This window comes from Thalassophryne amazonica, unplaced genomic scaffold, assembly GCF_902500255.1.
Source record: "Thalassophryne amazonica unplaced genomic scaffold, fThaAma1.1, whole genome shotgun sequence".
Classification (NCBI taxonomy): domain Eukaryota; kingdom Metazoa; phylum Chordata; class Actinopteri; order Batrachoidiformes; family Batrachoididae; genus Thalassophryne; species Thalassophryne amazonica.
This window is the reverse complement of record NW_022986237.1, coordinates 318,754-342,114: the sequence shown is the minus strand read 5'-3', so window position 1 is coordinate 342,114 and position 23,361 is coordinate 318,754. Positions and strand designations below refer to the sequence as shown.

The 23,361-nt window shown below is 43.7% G+C and overlaps 1 protein-coding gene and 1 pseudogene across 1 annotated transcript in view; one reads left to right on the top strand and one right to left on the bottom strand.

Annotated features, from left to right (window-relative positions):
- Positions 1-11,638: 11,638 nt before the first annotated feature.
- Positions 11,639-12,691, bottom strand: LOC117505718 (annotated as a pseudogene).
- Positions 12,692-17,519: 4,828 nt separating this feature from the next.
- LOC117505689 (ankyrin-2-like) overlaps positions 17,520-23,361 on the top strand; it is a 235,575-nt gene continuing 229,733 nt past the window's right edge. The window contains exon 1 of the mRNA XM_034165240.1: positions 17,520-17,706. Within this exon, the coding sequence (XP_034021131.1) occupies positions 17,578-17,706 (129 nt within the window). The 5' untranslated portion in view covers positions 17,520-17,577. The remainder of the gene's footprint in view (positions 17,707-23,361) is intronic.

Here is a 23,361-nt window from a genome sequence, read left to right as displayed (position 1 = left end):
TTCCGGGGGCCAGAGCAGGCGACATTGAAGGAAATTTGAAACTGCTGGCTAAGGCTAAGCGTAAATTTGGTAAGATTGTAATTCACGTCGGCAGTAATGAAATAATGAATGAATGAAAATTCAAAAAGAAAAAATAATATAGCACCTTCAACTGCACCACAGACTAAAACACTTAAATGTGGTCTATTAAACATTAGATCTCTCTCTTCTAAGTCCCTGTTAGTAAATGATATAATAATTGATCAACATATTGATTTATTCTGCCTTACAGAAACCTGGTTACAGCAGGATGAATATGTTAGTTTAAATGAGTCAACACCCCCGAGTCACACTAACTGCCAGAATGCTCGTAGCACGGGCCGAGGTGGAGGATTAGCAGCAGTCTTCCATTCCAGCTTATTAATTAATCAAAAACCCAGACAGAGCTTTAATTCATTTGAAAGCTTGACTTTTAGTCTTGTCCATCCATATTGTAAGTCCCAAAAAACAGTTTTATTTGTTATTATCTATCGTCCACCTCGTCGTTACTGTGAGTTTCTCTGTGAATTTTCAGACCTTTTGTCTGACTTAGTGCTTAGCTCAGATAAGATAAGTGGGCGATTTTAACATCCACACAGATGCTGAGAATGACAGCCTCAACACTGCATTTAATCTATTATTAGACTCTATTGGCTTTGCTCAAAATGTAAATGAGTCCACCCACCACTTTAACCATACCTTAGATCTTGTTCTGACTTATGGTATGGAAATTGAAGACTTAACAGTATTTCCTGAAAACCCCCTTCTGTCTGATCATTTCTTGGGGAATAAGTTTCATTACAGTAGAAGTCTTTCAGAAAGCGCTGTAACTAGGTTTAAGGATATGATTCCTTCTTTATGTTCTCCAGTGCCATATACCAACACAGTGCAGAGTAGCTACCTAAACTCTGTGAGTGAGATAGATTATCTCGTCAATAGTTTTACATCCTCAGGATGCTGTAGCTCCTCTGAAAAAGAGAGCCTTAAATCAGAAGTGCCTGACTCCGTGGTATAACTCACAAACTTGCGGCTTAAAGCAGATAACCCGTAAGTTGGAGAGGAAATGGCGTCTCACTAATTTAGAAGATCTTCACTTAGCCTGGAAAAAGAGTCTGTTGCTCTATAAAAAAGCCCTCCGTAAAGCTAGGACATCTTACTACTCATCACTAATTGAAGAAAATAAGAACAACCCCAGGTTTCTTTTCAGCACTGTAGCCAGGCTGACAAAGAGTCAGAGCTCTATTGAGCCGAGTATTCCTTTAACTTTAACTAGTAATGACTTCATGACTTTCTTTGCTAATAAAATTTTAACTATTAGAGAAAAAATTACTCATAACCAACCCAAAGACATATCGTTATCTTTGGCTGCTTTCACTGATGCCGGTATTTGATTAGACTCTTTCTCTACGATTGTTCTGTCTGAGTTATTTTCATTAGTTACTTCCTCCAAGCCATCAACATGTCTATTATACCCGATTTCTACCAGAAAGCTCAAGGAAGCCCTACCATTAATTAATGCTTCGATCTTAAATATGATCAGTCTATCTTTATTAGTTGGCTATGTACCACAGGCTTTTAAGGTGGCAGTAATTAAACCATTACTTAAAAAGCCATCACTTGACCCAGCTATCTTAGCTAATTATAGGCCAATCTCCAACCTTCCTTTTCTCTCAAAAATTCTTGAAAGGGTAGTTGTAAAACAGCTAACTGATCATGTGCAGAGGAATGGTCTATTTGAAGAGTTTCAGTCAGGTTTTAGAATTCATCATAGTACAGAAACGGCATTAGTGAAGGTTACAAATGATCTTCTTATGGCCTCAGACAGTGGACTCATCTCTGTGCTTGTCCTGTTAGACCTCAGTGCTGCTTTTGATACTGTTGACCATAAAATTTTATTACAGAGATTAGAGCATGCCATAGGTATTAAAGGCACTGCGCTGCAGTGGTTTGAATCATATTTATCTAATAGATTACAATTTGTTCATGTAAATGGGGAATCTTCTTCACAGACTAAGGTTAATTATGGAGTTCCACAAGGTTCTGTGCTAGGACCAATTTTATTCACTTTATACATGCTTCCCTTAGGCAGTATTATTAGAAAGCATTGCTTAAATTTTCATTATTACGCAGATGATACCCAGCTTTATCTATCCATGAAGCCAGAGGACACACACCAATTAGCTAAACTGCAGGATTGTCTTACAGACATAAAGACATGGATGACCTCTAATTTCCTGCTTTTAAACTCAGATAAAACTGAAGTTATTGTACTTGGCCCCACAAATCTTAGAAACATGGTGTCTAACCAGATCCTTACTCTGGATGGCATTACCCTGACCTCTAGTAATACTGTGAGAAATCTTGGAGTCATTTTTGATCAGGATATGTCATTCAATGCGCATATTAAACAAATATGTAGGACTGCTTTTTTGCATTTGCGCAATATCTCTAAAATTAGAAAGGTCTTGTCTCAGAGTGATGCTGAAAAACTAATTCATGCATTTATTTCCTCTAGGCTGGACTATTGTAATTCATTATTATCAGGTTGTCCTAAAAGTTCCCTGAAAAGCCTTCAGTTAATTCAAAATGCTGCAGCTAGAGTACTGACGGGGACTAGAAGGAGAGAGCATATCTCACCCATATTGGCCTCTCTTCATTGGCTTCCTGTTAATTCTAGAATAGAATTTAAAATTCTTCTTCTTACTTATAAGGTTTTGAATAATCAGGTCCCATCTTATCTTGGGGACCTCATAGTACCATATCACCCCAATAGAGCGCTTCGCTCTCAGACTGCAGGCTTACTTGTAGTTCCTAGGGTTTGTAAGAGTAGAATGGGAGGCAGAGCTTCAGCTTTCAGGCTCCTCTCCTGTGGAACCAGCTCCCAATTCAGATCAGGGAGACAGACACCCTCTCTACTTTTAAGATTAGGCTTAAAACTTTCCTTTTTGCTAAAGCTTATAGTTAGGGCTGGATCAGGTGACCCTGAACCATCCCTTAGTTATGCTGCTATAGACTTAGACTGCTGGGGGGTTCCCATGATGCACTGAGTGTTTCTTTCTCTTTTTGCTCTGTATGCACCACTCTGCATTTAATCATTAGTGATCGATCTCTGCTCCCCTCCACAGCATGTCTTTTTCCTGGTTCTCTCCCTCAGCCCCAACCAGTCCCAGCAGAAGACTGCCCCTCCCTGAGCCTGGTTCTGCTGGAGGTTTCTTCCTGTTAAAAGGGAGTTTTTCCTTCCCACTGTTGCCAAGTGCTTGCTCACAGGGGGTCGTTTTGACCGTTGGGGTTTTTCTGTAATTATTGTATTGCTTTGCCTTACAATATAAAGCGCCTTGGGGCAACTGTTTGTTGTGATTTGGCGCTATATAAATAAAATTGATTTGATATGACTGTATCTTTGGTGGTTACTTTGGCTGTTTCTTTTATGGTATCTTTTGGCTCTGTTTAGCAGTTACTTTGGCTGTGTCTTTGGCTGTAACTTTGACGGTTACTTTTGCTGTATCTTTGGTGGTTCCCTAGGCTGTGTTACTTTGGCTGTATTTTTGACGGTTACTTTGGCTGTATTTTTGGCAGTTTCTTTGGCTGTGTCTTTGGCTGTATCTTTGGCAGTTACTTTGGCGGTATCTTTGGCTGTATCTTTGAAGGTTACTTTGGTTGTATCTTTGATGGTATCATTGACAGTTACTTTGGCTGTTTGTTTCATGGTATCTTTGGCTCTAATTTTGGAATTTACTTTGGCTGTATCTTTGATGTTACTTAAGCCTTGGTCCCACCGAATAATAAGCCAGGCTGCTGTCCACCTGTAATGCACCAGACCAGCTAGAACCAAACCAAGGGTTTCTGGAGAGCCACTTCTGTCCTCCTCGCTGGCTCCATGGCTCGCTAGCTTTATTTCTTCTGCGGCTTTAAACACACACACCGTAGATCCCACTTTTAACTTTGTTTGTCCGTTTATTTCTGCAAAATCGCTCTTTTGTGCACGCGCTGCTGTTCTCCATTCATGGACAGCCGCCTCTGTGCTCCTCACTGGCTTCCTTTCCATCCGTGGCTTGCTGGCTTTATTTTTTTCCCTGGCTTTAAACACAGTCATCTCGCTCCTGCTCTCTATTCCCTGTGTTTATCTCACTCCCGCTCTCTTTTCCCCTAATGCTGGACTGCGGTAAATCAGGAAATACAACATTGCAGTCGTCTAATCTACAAGAGACAAACGCATGAACCAGGGTCAGCCATAGACAGGATGGGACAAATCTTCGTGCCTGCTTGCTGTTTTCCATCTTTATCTTGCGCCTGCTCGCTGTTTTCCATCTTTATCTTGCGCCTGCTCTCTGTTTCCCATCTTTATCTCGGGCCTGCTTTGTGTTTCCCGGCTTTTTCTCACGCGTGCTCTCTTTCTTGTCTTTATCTCAGGCCTGCTCTCTGTATCCCATCTTTATCTTGCACCTGGTCTTTGTTTCCCATCTTTATCCCGTGCCTGCTCTCCGTTTCCCGTATGTAGTTTGTACCTGCTCTGTGTTTCCTATCTTTTGAAATGATTGCCTTTGGGATTAATAAAGTTCGTTCTTATTCTTATCCCGTGCCTGCTTTCTGTTTTCCATCTGTAGTTTGTGCCTGCTCTCTGTTTCCCGTCTTTTGAAATGATTTCCTTTGGGATTAATATAGTTCTTTCTTATTCTTATCCCGTGCCTGTGTTATGTTTTCCCTCTGTAGTTTGCGCCGGCTCTCTGTTTCCCATATGTAGTTTGCACCTGCTCTCTGTTTCCGTCTTTTGAAATGATTTCCTTTGGGATTAATAAAGTTCTTTCTTATTCTTATCCCGTGCCTGCGCGCTGTTTCCCGCCTGAAATTTGTGCCTGTTCTCTGTTTCCTGCCTTTATCTTGTTCCTGCTCTGTGTTTCTCGCCTTTGTCTCACACCTGCTCTGTGTTTCTCGCCTTTGTCTCGCACCTGCTCTCTGTTTCCCATTTTCATCTCGCACCTGCTCTCTGTTGCCCATCATTGTCGAGGCTGCTCTCTGTTTCCCACTTTTATCTCGTGCCCGCTCTGTGTTTCTTGTCTGTAGTTTGCACCTGCTCTCTGTTTCCCGTCTTTTGAAATGGTTTCCTTTGGGATTAATAAAGTTCTTTCTTATTCTTATCCCGTGCCTGTGCTCTGTTTCCCATCTGTAGTTTGCGCCTGCTCTCTGTTACCCATCTTTTGAAATGATTTCCTTTGGGATTAATAAAGTTCTTAATTATTCTTATCCCGTGCCACCTCTCTCTCCCGTCTTTTGAAATGATTTCCTTTGGGATTAATAAAGTTCTTTCTTATTCTTATCCCGTGCCTGTGTTCTGTTTTCCATCTGTAGTTTGCACCTGCTCTCTGTTTCCCGCCTGTAGTTTGCGCCTGCTCTCTGTTTCCCATCTTTTGAAATGATTTCCTTTGGGATTAATATAGTTCTTTCTTATTCTTATCCCATGCCTGTGTTCTGTTTTCCATCTGTAGTTTGCACCTGCTCTCTGTTTCCCGTTTTTTGAAATGGTTTCCTTTGGGGATTAATAAAGTTCTTTCTTATTCTTATCCTGTGCCTGTGTTCTGTTTTCCGTCTGTAGTTTGCACCTGCTCTCTGTTTCCCGTCTTTTGAAATAGTTTCCTTTGGGATTAATAAAGTTCTTAATTATTCTTATCCCGTGCCTGTGTTCTGTTTTCCGTCTGTAGTTTGCACCTGCTCTCTGTCTCCCGTCTTTTGAAATGGTTTCCTTTGGGATTACTAAAGTTCTTTGTTATTCTTATCCCGTGCCACCTCTGTCTCCCGTCTTTTGAAATGGTTTCCTTTGGGATTAATAAAGTTCTTTCTTATTCTTATCCCGTGCCTGTGTTCTGTTTCCCGCCTGTAGTTTGCACCTGCTCTCTGTCTCCCGTCTTTTGAAATGGTTTCCTTTGGGATTACTAAAATTCTTTGTTATTCTTATCCCGTGCCACCTCTGTCTCCCGTCTTTTGAAATGGTTTCCTTTGGGATTAATACAGTTCTTAATTATTCTTATCCTGTGCCACCTCTCTGTCTCCCGCCTTTTGAAATTATTTCCTTTGGGATTAATAAAGTTCTTTCTTATTCTTATCCCGTGCCTGTGTTCTGTTTCCCGCCTGTAGTTTGCACCTGCTCTCTGTCTCCCGTCTTTTGAAATGGTTTCCTTTGGGATTAATAAAGTTCTTTCTTATTCTTATCCCGTGCCTGTGTTCTGTTTTCCGTCTGTAGTTTGCACCTGCTCTCTGTCTCCCATCTTTTGAAATGGTTTCCTTTGGGATTAATAAAGTTCTTAATTATTCTTATCCCGTGCCTGTGTTCTGTTTTCCGTCTGTAGTTTGCACCTGCTCTCTGTCTCCCGCCTTTTGAAATTATTTCCTTTGGGATTAATAAAGTTCTTTCTTATTCTTATCCCATGCCACCTCTCTGTCTCCCGCCTTTTGAAATTATTTCCTTTGGGATTAATAAAGTTCTTTCTTATTCTTATCCCGTGCCTGTGTTCTGTTTCCCGCCTGTAGTTTGCACCTGCTCTCTGTCTCCTGTCTTTTGAAATGGTTTCCTTTGGGATTAATAAAGTTCTTTCTTATTCTTATCCCGTGCCTGTGTTCTGTTTTCCGCCTGTAGTTTGCACCTGCTCTCTGTCTCCCGTCTTTTGAAATGGTTTCCTTTGGGATTAATAAAGTTCTTTCTTATTCTTATCCTGTGCCACCTCTCTGTCTCCCGCCTTTTGAAATTATTTCCTTTGGGATTAATAAAGTTCTTAATTATTCTTATCCCGTGCCACCTCTCTGTCTCCCGCCTTTTGAAATTATTTCCTTTGGGATTAATAAAGTTCTTTCTTATTCTTATCCCGTGCCACCTCTGTCTCCCGCCTTTTGAAATTATTTCCTTTGGGATTAATAAAGTTCTTTCTTATTCTTATCCCGTGCCTGTGTTCTGTTTCCCGCCTGTAGTTTGCACCTGCTCTCTGTCTCCCGTCTTTTGAAATGGTTTCCTTTGGGATTAATAAAGTTCTTTCTTATTCTTATCCTGTGCCACCTCTCTGTCTCCTGCCTTTTGAAATTATTTCCTTTGGGATTAATAAAGTTCTTAATTATTCTTATCCCGTGCCTGTGTTCTGTTTCCCGCCTGTAGTTTGCACCTGCTCTCTGTCTCCCGTCTTTTGAAATGGTTTCCTTTGGGATTAATAAAGTTCTTTCTTATTCTTATCCTGTGCCACCTCTCTGTCTCCCGCCTTTTGAAATTATTTCCTTTGGGATTAATAAAGTTCTTAATTATTCTTATCCCGTGCCACCTCTCTGTCTCCCGCCTTTTGAAATTATTTCCTTTGGGATTAATAAAGTTCTTTCTTATTCTTATCCCGTGCCACCTCTGTCTCCCGTCTTTTGAAATTATTTCCTTTGGGATTAATAAAGTTCTTTCTTATTCTTATCCTGTGCCTGTGTTCTGTTTCCCGCCTGTAGTTTGCACCTGCTCTCTGTCTCCCGTCTTTTGAAATGGTTTCCTTTGGGATTAATAAAGTTCTTTCTTATTCTTATCCCGTGCCTGTGTTCTGTTTTCCGCCTGTAGTTTGCACCTGCTCTCTGTCTCCCGTCTTTTGAAATGGTTTCCTTTGGGATTAATAAAGTTCTTTCTTATTCTTATCCTGTGCCACCTCTCTGTCTCCCGCCTTTTGAAATTATTTCCTTTGGGATTAATAAAGTTCTTTCTTATTCTTATCCCGTGCCACCTCTCTGTCTCCCGCCTTTTGAAATTATTTCCTTTGGGATTAATAAAGTTCTTTCTTATTCTTATCCCGTGCCACCTCTCTGTCTCCCGCCTTTTGAAATTATTTCCTTTGGGATTAATAAAGTTCTTTCTTATTCTTATCCCGTGCCTGTGTTCTGTTTCCCGCCTGTAGTTTGCACCTGCTCTCTGTCTCCCGCCTTTTGAAATTATTTCCTTTGGGATTAATAAAGTTCTTTCTTATTCTTATCCCGTGCCACCTCTCTGTCTCCCGCCTTTTGAAATTATTTCCTTTGGGATTAATAAAGTTCTTTCTTATTCTTATCCCGTGCCTGTGTTCTGTTTCCCGCCTGTAGTTTGCACCTGCTCTCTGTCTCCCGTCTTTTGAAATGGTTTCCTTTGGGATTAATAAAGTTCTTTCTTATTCTTATCCTGTGCCACCTCTCTGTCTCCTGCCTTTTGAAATTATTTCCTTTGGGATTAATAAAGTTCTTAATTATTCTTATCCCGTGCCTGTGTTCTGTTTCCCGCCTGTAGTTTGCACCTGCTCTCTGTCTCCCGTCTTTTGAAATGGTTTCCTTTGGGATTAATAAAGTTCTTTCTTATTCTTATCCTGTGCCACCTCTCTGTCTCCCGCCTTTTGAAATTATTTCCTTTGGGATTAATAAAGTTCTTTCTTATTCTTATCCCGTGCCACCTCTGTCTCCCGCCTTTTGAAATTATTTCCTTTGGGATTAATAAAGTTCTTTCTTATTCTTATCCTGTGCCTGTGTTCTGTTTCCCGCCTGTAGTTTGCACCTGCTCTCTGTCTCCCGTCTTTTGAAATGGTTTCCTTTGGGATTAATAAAGTTCTTTCTTATTCTTATCCTGTGCCACCTCTCTGTCTCCCGCCTTTTGAAATTATTTCCTTTGGGATTAATAAAGTTCTTTCTTATTCTTATCCCGTGCCTGTGTTCTGTTTCCTGCCTGTAGTTTGCACCTGCTCTCTGTCTCCCGCCTTTTGAAATTATTTCCTTTGGGATTAATAAAGTTCTTTCTTATTCTTATCCCGTGCCACCTCTCTGTCTCCCGCCTTTTGAAATTATTTCCTTTGGGATTAATAAAGTTCTTTCTTATTCTTATCCCGTGCCACCTCTCTGTCTCCCGCCTTTTGAAATTATTTCCTTTGGGATTAATAAAGTTCTTTCTTATTCTTATCCCGTGCCTGTGTTCTGTTTCCTGCCTGTAGTTTGCACCTGCTCTCTCTCTCCTGCCTTTTGAAATTATTTCCTTTGGGATTAATAAAGTTCTTAATTATTCTTATCCCGTGCCTGCTCTCTGTCTCGCATATGCAGTTCACGCCTGCTCTCTGTTTTCTGCTCATGAGGATTAGAGCACGTTCTTGAGTTTTTGAAATTCCAGACTGTGTTTGTGTCACAAAGGCTGCTGGTTTTGGAAGAATTGAATGAGACGGGAACAACGAGACGGTCAAACGTGAGAGTGAAAAAGGCCGTTCCATTCACCAGTCACAGAAAGGCGCTTTGTGTCACACTTCCTCTTCTTTGTCAGATGGAACATGGATGAAGCCATGATTGTTTTCATCTAACTTGAATCATGTGGAGGGCAGGGTCAGAGGTCACAGGCTCTGTCATTTGTCAGATGGAGGCAGTGCTTACCTCACTCACTTTTTAACATGGATGTAGTTCATGTGTGTCTGTTAGAGCGCCATCTGCTGACAAAGACTCATTTCTCCCTCAGACTTTCTGTCTGTTTATGGATGTGGTTTGCGTATGTGGACATGCAGGTGCACGCACAATGCTGGCGCTTTCACAACCCTTCTCCCACTTCCACATGTGTGCACTCACATGCACCCGCCCAGAGCGTGCACAGAACTGGCTGAAGGATGCAGAGGAAGTCCTGGCTATGTTTCACCTGTGGAGTCCGGACAGGGAGCAGTCATGTGACCTGCAGGGGTGGGCGGAGTCACGTGCTATCAACTTTTGCTGGGTCTGTGGAGCAGCAATGCGGTCACCCTTGCATTATGACAGCATGAGGTTACGCTTCATTCCATCACCCAAGATTATTTCAACAAGGGGACGACAGCACAAAAACACACTTTTTTTTTAAAAAGTGGTTCTAAAAAATGGGTTTTAGCCCCCAGTGGGGTCAACAACATCTGCATGGTCGCTGTGTTTTAGTAGCCGCTTTAAAATCACAATCATCATACATGCATCATGGTGCACGTCATGCAGTGCACACAGCTCGCACACATGCACGCTTTGCAACGCTCTTGCACAAGCATCACAAAAACCACTAAAAGACAATAAAAGGCCAAAAGGGTTCAAATGTAAAGAAAAGAAAAAAGTCCTGCGTAACATGGCGCCGTCGCACACTGTTATCTCGTATCAGAAAGGAGCTAGCGGCGTGCTGCCTGAACAATGGCTGTCAATCAAATCCATCACACCATTGCACATGTTCAAAGTTACGCCGAGTTGCATAAAAATTCCCCAGCAGACCAAACCACTTGTTTGTTTGTTTTAAAGTGGCAGTTTGTACTTGCTTTAGAAGGCAGCTTCATGTGGCCATTCAAGGAACTGCAGGTTCTGGCACTTTCACGGTGGCTTAATTTTCCAGCACCAGCGGTGGTCGCTTGGGAACTAGAAGTAAACGCCACACAGACGGGACGTGGGGGGCGGTTAGCTAGCTTAGCGGCTGTTCCATACGGCGAGCTCATTATATGCTGATTGACAGGTGTGTGTGGGCCGTCCCAGCTTGCAGCAGTGCGGTGAAGAGGTGAAGTGGTGGTGTGTGTTTCATTCTGTTTCTGGGTCAGGAGAAAAGATGCCTCTATATCTGTCCCATAATCCCTCTAAGATGGTGCTCGGCCACCGCGTGCATGTGTGTTACTCGCTAATCCCTCCTCCCTCAGCCTCACCCCCCTCGCACACACACTCGCTTCCTGTCCCGCGTCAGGTGCTGTGGCGTCCCCGCGAGAACCCACGAGTGCCGCCATGGTGAATGGAGCCGCGGCTCAGGTAAGCTCTTGCCAGTGCTTTCTCAGTGTTTCCGTGGTGATCTGAGGGACAACCTCGCTGTTTCTGGTGTCCACACCCAGAACGTCTTGACCCCATTATGTGTGGTCACTGACCCAGGTGACTCGATGCCAGTCCCGGTGAGGTTTGTGTCCTCTCTGTCAGAAGGAACCCTGGATTTTGCTCTTTGTCGTAATCCCCGTTTCCATGATGGATTATAATCTGAGGCGTTAGTCCTGTTCCTTGAATCAGGGAGCGATGACATGTTCTGATGAGGTCCCAGGACTGTGTGATGCGTAATGACACAGTGGACAGTGAGACACACTGTCACAATGAGTCTGTCCTCTGTTGGTCTGTAAACAGAGGACAGTAAACACCGGAGCCTTCTGTTGTCTGTCTGAGACGTTCAGAGAGACGCCTGGGGAGAGACAGGAGGTCAAAGAGCTTTCTCCAGCAAAGGAGAAATCTGCAAAAATTTGGTCACAATCACAGCTGATAATAAGTCCAAGAGGCAGGGTTATAGTGATGATGATGATGATGACGATGACAAAGATGTGGATGGTGAAGGTGGTGATGAAGGTACTGATGGTGATAATGATGATGAAAGTGAAGGTGATGAAGATGATAATGATGTGAATGAAGGTGATGATGAAGTGGTTGATGATGATGACAAACATGTAGATGATGGTGATGATAATGAAGGTGATGATGGTGAAGGTAGTGATGGTGATGATGATGATGAAGGTAGTGATGGTGAAGGGAATCATGATGAAGGTAGTGATGATTATAATGATGAAGGTGATGATGATGGTGAAGGTGATGATGGTAAAGGTGATGATGATGGTGAAGGTGATGATGATGGTGAAGGTGATGATGATGATGGTGATGGTGATGATGGTGAAGGTAGTGATGATTATGGTGATGGTGATGATGGTGAAGGTAGTGATGATTATGATGATGATGGTGATGATGGTGAAGGTAGTGATGATTATGATGATGATGGTGATGATGGTGAAGGTAGTGATGATTATGATGATGAAGGTGGTGATGGTGAAGGTAGTGATGATGATGGTGATGAAGGTGGTGATGAAGGTAGTGATGATAATGGTGATGAAGGTGGTGATGGTGAAGGTAGTGATGATGATGGTGATGAAGGTGAAGGTGGTGTTGATGATGAAGGTAGTGATTGTGATGGTGAAGGTGGTGATGATGATGATGGTGAAGGTAGTGATGATTATGATGATGGTGATGTTGGTGAAGGTAGTGATGATTATGATGATGGTGATGTTGGTGAAGGTAGTGATGATTATGATGATGGTGATGTTGGTGAAGGTAGTGATGATTATGATGATGATGGTGATGTTGGTGAAGGTAGTAGTGATTATGATGATGAAGGTGGTGATGGTGAAGGTAGTGATGATGATGGTGATGGTGAAGGTAGTGATGATGATGGTGATGAAGGTGAAGGTAGTGTTGATGATGAAGGTAGTGATTGTGATGGTGATGATGGTGAAGGTGGTGATGATGATGATGGTGAAGGTAGTGATGATTATGATGATGGTGATGATGGTGAAGGTAGTGATGATTATGATGATGGTGATGTTGGTGAAGGTAGTGATGATTATGATGATGATGGTGATGATGGTGAAGGTAGTGATGATGATGATGATGAAGGTGATGATGGTGAAGGTAGTGATGATGATGATGATGGTGATGATGGTGAAGGTAGTGATGATGATGAAGGTGATGATGGTGAAGGTAGTGATGATGATGGTGATGAAGGTGGTGATGGTGAAGGTAGTGATGATGATGGTGATGAAGGTGAAGGTAGTGATGATGATGAAGGTAGTGATTGTGATGGTGATGATGGTGATGATGAAGGTGATGATGGTGAAGGTGATGATGATGGTGATGATGATGGTGAAGGTGGTGATGATTATGAAGGTGATGATGGTGAAGGTGGTGGTGATGATGATGATGGTGAAGGTGATGATGGTGAAGGTTATGATGATGGTGATGATGATGATGAAGGTGGTGATGGTGAAGGTAGTGATCATGGTGAAGGTAGTGATGATTATGATGATTAAGGTGGTGATGGTGAAGGTAATCATGATGAAGGTAGTGATGATTATGATGATGGTGATGTTGGTGAAGGTAGTGATGATGATGATGATGATGGTGATGATGGTGAAGGTAGTGATGATGATGATGATGATGGTGATGATGGTGAAGGTAGTGATGATGATGATGGTGAAGGTGATGATGGTGAAGGTAGTGATGATGATGAAGGTGGTGATGGTGAAGGTAGTGATGATGATGGTGATGAAGGTGGTGATGGTGAAGGTAGTGATGATGATGGTGATGAAGGTGAAGGTAGTGATGATGATGAAGGTAGTGATTGTGATGGTGATGATGGTGATGATGAAGGTGATGATGGTGAAGGTGATGATGATGGTGATGATGATGGTGAAGGTGGTGATGATTATGAAGGTGATGATGGTGAAGGTGGTGGTGATGATGATGATGGTGAAGGTGATGATGGTGAAGGTGATGATGGTGAAGGTTATGATGATGGTGATGATGATGATGAAGGTGGTGATGGTGAAGGTAGTGATCATGGTGAAGGTAGTGATGATTATGATGATTAAGGTGGTGATGGTGAAGGTAATCATGATGAAGGTAGTGATGATGATGATGGTGATGATGGTGAAGGTAATCATGATGAAGGTAGTGATGATGATGATGGTGATGATGGTGAAGGTAATCATGATGATGATGGTAGTGATGATGATGATGGTGATGATGGTGAAGGTGATGATGGTGAAGGTAGTGATCATGATGAAGGTAGTGATCATGATGAAGGTAGTGATGATGATGGTGATGATGGTGAAGGTAATCATGATGGTGATGATGGTGATGATGGTGAAGGTAATCATGATGATGAAGGTGGTGATGGTGAAGGTAGTGATCATGATGAAGGTAGTGATGATCATGGTGATTAAGGTGGTGATGGTGAAGGTAATGATGGTGATGATGGTGAAGGTAGTGATGATTATGAAGGTGATGATGGTGAAGGTAATCATGATGATGGTGATGATGGTGAAGGTAGTGATGATTATGATGGTGAAGGTGATGATGGTGAAGGTAGTGATGATTATGAAGGTGAAGGTGATGATGATTATGATGATGGTGATGGTGAAGGTAGTTATGATGATGAAGGTAGTGATGATTATGAAGGTGATTGTGATGGTGATGGTGAAGGTAGTGATGATTATGAAGGTGATGATGGTGAAGGTGGTGGTGATGATGATGATGATGGTGATGATGGTGAAGGTGATGGTGATGATGGTGAAGGTAGTGATGGTGAAGGTAGTGATAATTATGAAGGTGATGATGGTGAAGGTAGTGATGGTGATGAAGGTGATGATGGTGAAGGTAGTGATGATTATGAAGGTGAAGGTGATGATGATTATGATGATGATGGTGAAGGTAGTGATGATGGTGAAGGTAGTGATGATGGTGAAGGCGATGATGGTGAAGGTAGTGATGATGATGAAGGCGATGATGATTGTGATGATGGTGGTGATATTTTCATGACACATTCTTCATTTTGTGTGTGTGTGTGTGTGTGTGTGTGTGTGTGTGTGTGTGTGTGTGTGTGTGTGTAACGTGCGGCAGTTGTAAGTGGACCACTGTATGATGTCATATAGCCTGAGGGGAATTCCAGCATAGCTGATTTGGCTCAACTGGGTGGGGCATTGATAGATTAAGCCTCGCCCTCTCCCTGAGGTGTCCTCATGCAATCATTTGTGTGTGTGTGTGTGTGTGTGTGTGTGCGCGCGCGCGCTGGCATTACAGTGGGTAAAGGCTGCATTGGTGAAAGAGGAGCTGCCATCCTCTTTATGACACCACACAGCCTTGTTGCTGGGCAACGTGTGATGGAGAGAATTCAACAAAGTGCTGAAAACAGAATGTTTGACGTGTAGCGCGCACACACAGACAGGCTGTGTGTGTGTGTGTGAGATCTTTTCGTGATTCGTCAGCTGCTCATGTTGATGTCATGAATGAGCCTTTCTGCTGCCCCCTGCTGGGCTCCTGTAGTAAGACTGTCAGTTTGATTTATTTCTGTATTTTTTCCTGTCAGTGAGCAGGTCGACCTGAGTCCTACCAGATGTTGTTCTTCAGCTCTTCCACGACTACAAACGTTCGTAGAAGCAGCAGAAATAAATCTGACTCTCTGTAGTCATCAGCTGCTCTGAGGATTTATTTAAAGGAAGTAGTGTAGGACTGTGTCACAAGGTGGCGCTGTGGGATTAAAAACAACTGGTGTCAGGCTTTGTGAAATGTAGCGTGCTGCACATAGCATTCAAATGTGTGTTGGGTTTTAAGGGTTTTTTTATTTTGTATGTGCTCACAACGCAGCTTTTTCTGACGTTTAAAGAAGGCTGTGATTTCAGCTGGGTGGGCAGCGCAGCTTTTTCTGACATTTAAGGAAGGCTGTGATTTCAGCTCCGCGGGCAGCGCAGCGTTTTCTGACTTTTAAGAAGGCTGTGATTTCAGCTCCGCGGGCAGCGCAGCGTTTTCTGACTTTTAAGAAGGCTGTGATTTCAGCTCCGCGGGCAGCGCAGCGTTTTCTGACGTTTAAAGGCGGCTGTGATTTCAGTTCCGCGGGCAGCAGCACAGCTTTTTCTAACATTTAAAGAAGGCTGTGATTTCAGCTCCGCGGGCAGAAGCACAGCTTTTTCTGCCGTTTAAAGAAGGCTGTGATTTCAGCTGGGCGGGCAGCGCAGCGTTTTCTGACGTTTAAAGAAGGCTGTGATTTCAGCTGGGCGGGCAGCGCAGCTTTTTCTGACGTTTAAAGATGGCTGTGATTTCAGCTGGGCGGGCAGCGCAGCGTTTTCTGACGTTTAAAGGTGGCTGTGATTTCAGCTGGGCGGGCAGCGCAGCGTTTTCTGACGTTTAAAGAAGGCTGTGATTTCAGCTCCGCGGGCAGCACAGCTTTTTCTGACGTTTAAAGAAGGCTGTGATTTCAGTTCCTCCGGCAGCGCAGCTTTTTCTGACGTTTAAAGAAGGCTGTGATTTCAGCTCCGCGGGCAGCGCAGCTTTTTCTGACATTTAAAGAAGGCTGTGATTTCAGTTCCTCAGGCAGCGCAGCTTTTTCTGACGTTTAAAGAAGGCTGTGATTTCAGCTCCGCGGGCAGCAGCACAGCTTTTTCTGACGTTTAAAGAAGGCTGTGATTTCAGCTCCGCGGGCAGCAGCACAGCTTTTTCTAACATTTAAAGAAGGCTGTGATTTCAGCTCCGCGAGCAGCAGCACAGCTTTTTCTGCCGTTTAAAGATGGCTGTGATTTCAGCTGGATGGGCAGCGCAGCGTTTTCTGACGTTTAAAGAAAGCTGTGATTTCAGCTGGGCAGGCAGCGTGGCGTTTTCTGACGTTTAAAGAAGGCTGTGATTTCAGCTCCGCGGGCAGCGCGGCTTTTTCTGACGTTTAAAGAAGGCTGTGATTTCAGCTCCGCGGGCAGCGCGGCTTTTTCTGACGTTTAAAGAAGGCTGTGATTTCAGCTCCGCGGCAGCGCAACGTTTTCTGACGTTTAAAGATGGCTGTGATTTCAGCTGGGCGGGCAGCGCAGCGTTTTCTGACGTTTAAAGATGGCTGTGATTTCAGCTGGGCGGGCAGCGCAGCGTTTTCTGACGTTTAAAGAAGGCTGTGATTTCAGCTCTGCGGACAGCACAGCTTTTTCTGACGTTTAAAGAAGGCTGTGATTTCAGTTACGCGGGCAGCAGCGCAGCTTTTTCTGACGTTTAAAGAAGGCTGTGATTTCAGTTACGCGGGCAGCAGCGCAGCTTTTTCTGACGTTTAAAGAAGGCTGTGATTTCAGCTCCGCGGGCAGCACCGCAGCTTTTTCTGACGTTTAAAGAAGGCTGTGATTTCAGCTCCGCGGGCAGCAGCGCAGCTTTTTCTGACGTTTGAAGAAGGCTGATTGTGCTGGCTTTAAGGAGGATTTGTCAGAAGTCGCTGCCGTGGAAGTCGGCCTTGTGTGACTCACAGGATGCTGCGTTTCCGCCGTCCTCCTCACACGTATGACCTCGGGCACAAACATTGCATGTCATAAGAATCACACGTTTGTGTGCTCGTGGAGCCGTGAACGCTGCCTGAGCAGCTCGCAGTCACGAACAGACGGGACCACTCCAGCCTCGCGGCTCTGCCCTGACTTTACAGTGCTTCCTCCCTCTCAGCGGTGCATATCCTTCCCGCCGTTCCCGCTCTCCTCCGTCTCTCTTTCTGCTGCATTGTTTGTGGGACGTCTGTATTTTGGTTGTAGTTTTTGAGACTTCCCAGAGCAGCTGCTGCTGCCTCTGCAGCTGACTGATGGGGGGGGGGGGGGCGGAGCTTCCTCCCTGTCGGTGCTTCCTCCCTGTCGGTGCTTCCTCCCTGTCGGTGCTTTCTCTTCTCTTTCATTGGTTTGCAGCTTACCTCTGTCAGCTTGCAGAGGCTCCGCCCTCCTCTCGTTCGCTCGCTTGTTATCTCATTCTGCCGTCGTCTCGGTTGCAGTTCTCGAGGCAGGCAGAAGTGGGCTGAAGGGAGCTGCTGGGTTGCAGTAGCAGGGCTCAGTGCTGCTGCTGTCCTCCTCCTCTCCTGCTTCGTCTGCACACCGTTTGTCCTTGGGTGCACCAGAAAGTCGCCCAGTGGCGATGGAAGCTTGTTCCCTTAGTATTTGGGGGAGGATGAGGTGAGCTGCCAGCGAAGACTTTTCAAATTGATCTAGAAGGTTTTGCTGCCTTTTCTTTTGTCGGTGTGGGAGTGTTGAGAGGGCGGCCATGGCTCACGCTGCAGCTCACATTAAAAAGGCCCGCTCAGAGATGGATCAGCCGCCAGACCTGAAGGCTTTGGAGAAAGCCAGAGAGAGGAGGCGGCGCTCCCGGGAACGGGCTGAACGCAGGCACAAGGTACCCGCTCCAACAAGGAGAAGCAGAACAGTCACCTACCTCTTCATCACTTCATCCTGCTGCAAATCACCCCACGCCTTCATCATCATCATCATCATCATCACCACCGCCATCAAAGTCCCGCTGCACTGACACAGATCACAGAACTCGACATGTGAGGAGAGCCACCAGAGCAGAGAGTTCAGATTCATATCCCAACTTATCAGCTCCAGCCAGACAAAATTACAGCAAGCATAATATTATGCTGCTCTCATCCTTAATGCAGAAGTCCTTCCCTCTGCCTAGGCTCCATCTGTCGTGTTCTGTGTTGCAGGCCACTATGAAGCTGTGACTGGAGAAGCAGGAGAAGAAAAGACACTGCTGCTTCCTTCCGCGGTGTCTTGGTGGCTTCCCTCACCAGTCTCCTTTCATTTGTGTGACCCTCCTGTGGCCTGAGTGCGTTTCTGTGCATGGTTCTTTGTGATGAGGTGTCATTGTGTGCGTGCAGGGGTCATGTGGTTTCCTCCCATCTGTATTTCAGGCAGCAGATTCAAAGGGTAGTGGATTGTTTTTTTTTTTTTGATGGTATGGGGGCGGAGCTTACTGCAGGCAGGATGTTCTCTGCCTGTTTAAAGTCAAAGTAATAATGCTGTGTGGTGATTTGCTGGAAGCTTCCTTCTGTGGTTCATTCATGTGGAATCCTGGTGAATGTGGTGAAAACGTTGAGGAAGCAGGAAGTTGCACATGATGATAACGAGCTCAACGTTTATGATGCTCGTTAACGGTAAATTAACACGTGGACACGTGTCCACCACGTTATTGTTTCCTTCTCAATGTGACTGTCACAGTGTGACATTTGACCTTTGTGTAGCTGTGGGCGTGGCCTTTTTAAGGTCACATCAGTGTTATTACAGATTGAGCTGCAGAGAGATTATCAATCAATCAATCAACTTTTTTCTTATATAGCGCCAAATCACAACAAACAGTTGCCCCAAGGCGCTCCACATTGCAAGGCAAGGCCATACAATAATTATGTAAAACCCCAACGGTCAAAACGACCCCCTATGAGCAAGCACTTGGCCACAGTGGGAAGGAAAAACTCCCTTTTAACAGGAAGAAACCTCCAGCAGAACCAGGCTCAGGGAGGGGCAGTCTTCTGCTGAGACTGGTTGGGGCTGAGGGAGAGAACCAGGAAAAAGAGATCGATCACTAATGATTAAATGCAGAGTGGTGCATACGGAGCAAAAAGAGAAAGAAACAGTGCATCATGGGAACCCCCCCCACAGTCTACGTCTAAAGCAACATAACCAAGGGATGGTCCAGGGTCACCCGATCCAGCCCTAACTATAAGCCTTAGCGAAAAGGAAAGTTTTAAGCCTAATCTTAAAAGTAGAGAGGGTGTCTGTCTCCCTGATCTGAATTGGGAGCTGGTTCCACAGGAGAGGAGCCTGAAAGCTGAAGGCTCTGCCTCCCATTCTACTCTTACAAACCCTAGGAACTACAAGTAAGCCCGCAGTCTGAGAGCGAAGCGCTCTAATGGGGTAATATGGTACTACGAGGTCCCTAAGATAAGATGGGACCTGATTATTCAAAACCTTATAAGTAAGAAGAAGAATTTTAAATTCTATTCTAGCATTAACAGGAAGCCAATGAAGGGAGGCCAACACGGGTGAGATATGCTCTCTCCTGCTAGTCCCCGTCAGTACTCTAGCTGCAGCATTCTGAACCAACTGAAGGCTTTTTAGGGAACTTTTAGGACAACCTGATAATAATGAATTACAATAGTCCAGCCTAGAGGAAATAAATGCATGAATTAGTTTTTCAGCATCACTCTGAGACAAGACCTTTCTGATTTTGCGTAAATGCAAAAAGGCAGTCCTACATATTTGTTTAATATGCGCTTTGAATGACATATCCTGATCAAAAATGACTCCAAGATTTCTCACAGTATTACTAGAGATCAGGGAAATGCCATCCAGAGTAAGGATCTGGTTAGACACCATGCTTCTAAGATTTGTGGGGCCAAGTACAATAACTTCAGTTTTATCTGAGTTTAAAAGCAGGAAATTAGAGGTCATCCATGTCTTTATGTCTGTAAGACAATCCTGCAGTTTAGCTAATTGGTGTGTATCCTCTGGCTTCATGGATAGATAAAGCTGGGTATCATCTGCGTAACAATGAAAATTTAAGCAATACCGTCTAATAATACTGCCCAAGGGAAGCATGTATAAAGTGAATAAAATTGGTCCTAGCACAGAACCTTGTGGAACTCCATAATTAACTTTAGTCTGTGAAGAAGATTCCCCATTTACATGAACAAACTGTAATCTATTAGACAAATATGATTCAAACCACCGCAGCGCAATGCCTTTAATACCTATGACATGCTCTAATCTCTGTAATAAAATTTTATGGTCAACAGTATCAAAAGCAGCACTGAGGTCCAACAGAACAAGCACAGAGATAAGTCCACTGTCCGAGGCCATAAGAAGATCATTTGTAACCTTCACTAATGCTGTTTCTGTACTATGATGAATTCTAAAACCTGACTGAAACTCTTCAAATAGACCATTCCTCTGCAGGTGATCAGTTAGCTGTTTTACAACTACCCTCTCAAGAATCTTTGAGAGAAAAGGAAGGTTGGAGATTGGCCTATAATTAGCTAAGATAGCTGGGTCAAGTGATGGCTTTTTAAGTAATGGTTTAATTACTGCCACCTTAAAGGCCTGTGGTACATAACCAACTAACAAAGATAGATTGATCATATTTAAGATTGAAGCATTAAATAATGGTAGGACTTCCTTGAGCAGCCTGGCAGGAATGGGGTCTAATAAACATGTTGATGGTTTGGATGAAGTAACTAATGAAAATAACTCAGACAGAACAATCGGAGAGAAAGAGTCTAACCAAATACCGGCATCACTGAAAGCAGCCAAAGATAACGATACATCTTTGGGATGGTTATGAGTAATTTTTTCTCTAATAGTCAAAATTTTGTTAGCAAAGAAAGTCATGAAGTCATTACTAGTTAAAGTTAAAGGAATACTCGGCTCAATAGAGCTCTGACTCTTTGTCAGCCTGGCTACAGTGCTGAAAAGAAACCTGGGGTTGTTCTTATTTTCTTCAATTAGTGATGAGTAGAAAGATGTCCTAGCTTTACGGAGGGCTTTCTTATAGAGCAACAAACTCTTTTTCCAGGCTAAGTGAAGATCTTCTAAATTAGTGAGACGCCATTTCCTCTCCAACTTACGGGTTATCTGCTTTAAGCTACGAGTTTGTGAGTTATACCACGGAGTCAGACACTTCTGATTTAAAGCTCTCTTTTTCAGAGGAGCTACAGCATCCAAAGTTGTCTTCAATGAGGATGTAAAACTATTGACAAGATACTCTAACTCCCTTACAGAGTTTAGGTAGCTACTCTGCTCTGTGTTGGTATATGACATTAGAGAACATAAAGAAGGAATCATATCCTTAAACCTAGTTACAGCGCTTTCTGAAAGACTTCTAGTGTAATGAAACTTATTCCCCACTGCTGGGTAGTCCGTCAGAGTAAATGTAAATGTTATTAAAAAATGATCAGACAAACGGAAGTTTTCAAGGAATACTGTTAAGTCTTCTATTTCCATACCATAAGTCAGAACAAGATCTAGGATATGATTAAAGTGGTGGGTGGACTCATTTACTTTTTGAGCAAAGCCAATTGAGTCTAATAATAGATTAAATGCAGTGTTGAGGCTGTCATTCTCAGCATCTGTGTGGATGTTAAAATCGCCCACTATAATTATCTTATCTGAGCTAAGCACTAAGTCAGACAAAAGGTCTGAAAATTCACAGAGAAACTCACAGTAACGACCAGGTGGACGATAGATAATAACAAATAAAACTGGTTTTTGGGACTTCCAATTTGGATGGACAAGACTAAGAGTCAAGCTTTCAAATGAATTAAAGCTCTGTCTAGGTTTTTGATTAATTAATAAGCTGGAATGGAAGATTGCTGCTAATCCTCCGCCCCGGCCCGTGCTACGAGCATTCTGACAGTTAGTGTGACTCGGGGGTGTTGACTCATTTAAACTAACATATTCATCCTGCTGTAACCAAGTTTCTGTTAGGCAGAATAAATCAATATGTTGATCAATTATTATATCATTTACCAACAGGGACTTAGAAGAAAGAGACCTAATGTTTAATAGACCACATTTAACTGTTTTAGTCTGTGGTGCAGTTGAAGGTGCTATATTATTTTTTCTTTTTGAATTTTTATGCTTAAATAGATTTTTGCTGGTTATTGGTGGTCTGGGAGCAGGCACCGTCTCTACGGGGATGGGGTAATGAGGGGATGGCAGGGGGAGAGAAGCTGCAGAGAGGTGTGTAAGACTACAACTCTGCTTCCTGGTCCCAACGCTAGACAGTCACAGTTTGGAGGATCCCAAAAAATTGGCCAGATTTCTAGAAATGAGAGCTGCTCCCTCTAAAGTGGATCACGCGGATTATCGTGCACTCACTGAGTCCATGCACGTGCACACACATAAATGTGATGGCATGTCATTTCACCGGCCGTGACACACCAAAAAGCATTTAGTTCTGAGCTATCTTAGTATGTAGCTAATGTGGATCACATTCTGCCACGCTACCGTTTAGAACATGTTAGGCGTTAGCGTGACACTGACAGCACCTGTGGCCCCGCCCACTTCAGCAAATGCATGTCAGTCACTAACCCCGCTGTGTGTGTGTGTGTGAGTAAATGCCCAAACACACGCACACAGATGACTGTGTGTGTGTGAGTGAATGCCCAAACACACGCACACAGATGACTGTGTGTTGAGGTTCTGAAGATGTAAAGGTCCAAATCCTTCAGAAATCCGTTTCTTGCTGAGCTGAAGTGTGATGTAATGTCTGCGTCTGAATGTATCCAGAGTGTCACCACGGAAACCTTGAGATGGACAACGTGGATTTTTCAGGAGCCAAATTGTCAAGGTTTCCAGTGAAGGCAGCAGTGTGGCATTCAGGGTTGACATGGAATCCACGATCTTATCCACTGAGTTTTATTAGTCTGCAGGTGTTCTGAAGAACAACGCAGCAGTGATGCTGTGGAGGAAGGGTTGAGGGTTGAGAACAATGTGAGACATGCATATGTGGACTTGATGTTGTCTCCTCACGTCTGCGGCTTCCTCCCGCAGCCCAAACCCATCCAGGTTAACTAAGTCCCTTTCTGGGACTCTGTCCATGTTCCTGATCAGATCGACTGATTTGAAAGTCTCTGAGCTCCTGTGAGGTCCGTCTCCCACCGAACCGGAGCTCCACCATATGTTCACGTCTTTTCAGACTCGGTGGCTGTGGTGGATTTGACTGGAACCAGAATTGTTACATATCAAGTCCAGCTCTTTAGGGTTCTGGTGCTTCCTGCATGGCTGAATGATTGTGAGACTCGGACTCTGAAAAGTCTGGGTCTAAATCCTGGATGATCCTTCCTTCTGGCTTCATTTTCACATTCGTCAGCTCTTATTCTGCAGGTGTGAGACATTTAAAGAAAAGAAGCAACAATTTTATTTAGCACCAAAACATTCACTTGAGAAAATAGAACTCAAAAGAGAAACAACAGGACAAAAACATTCAAAGTGCGGGTTGTATATTCAGGTGTAGGTTGTTTGTTCAGGTGCTGGTTGTTTGTTCGGGTGC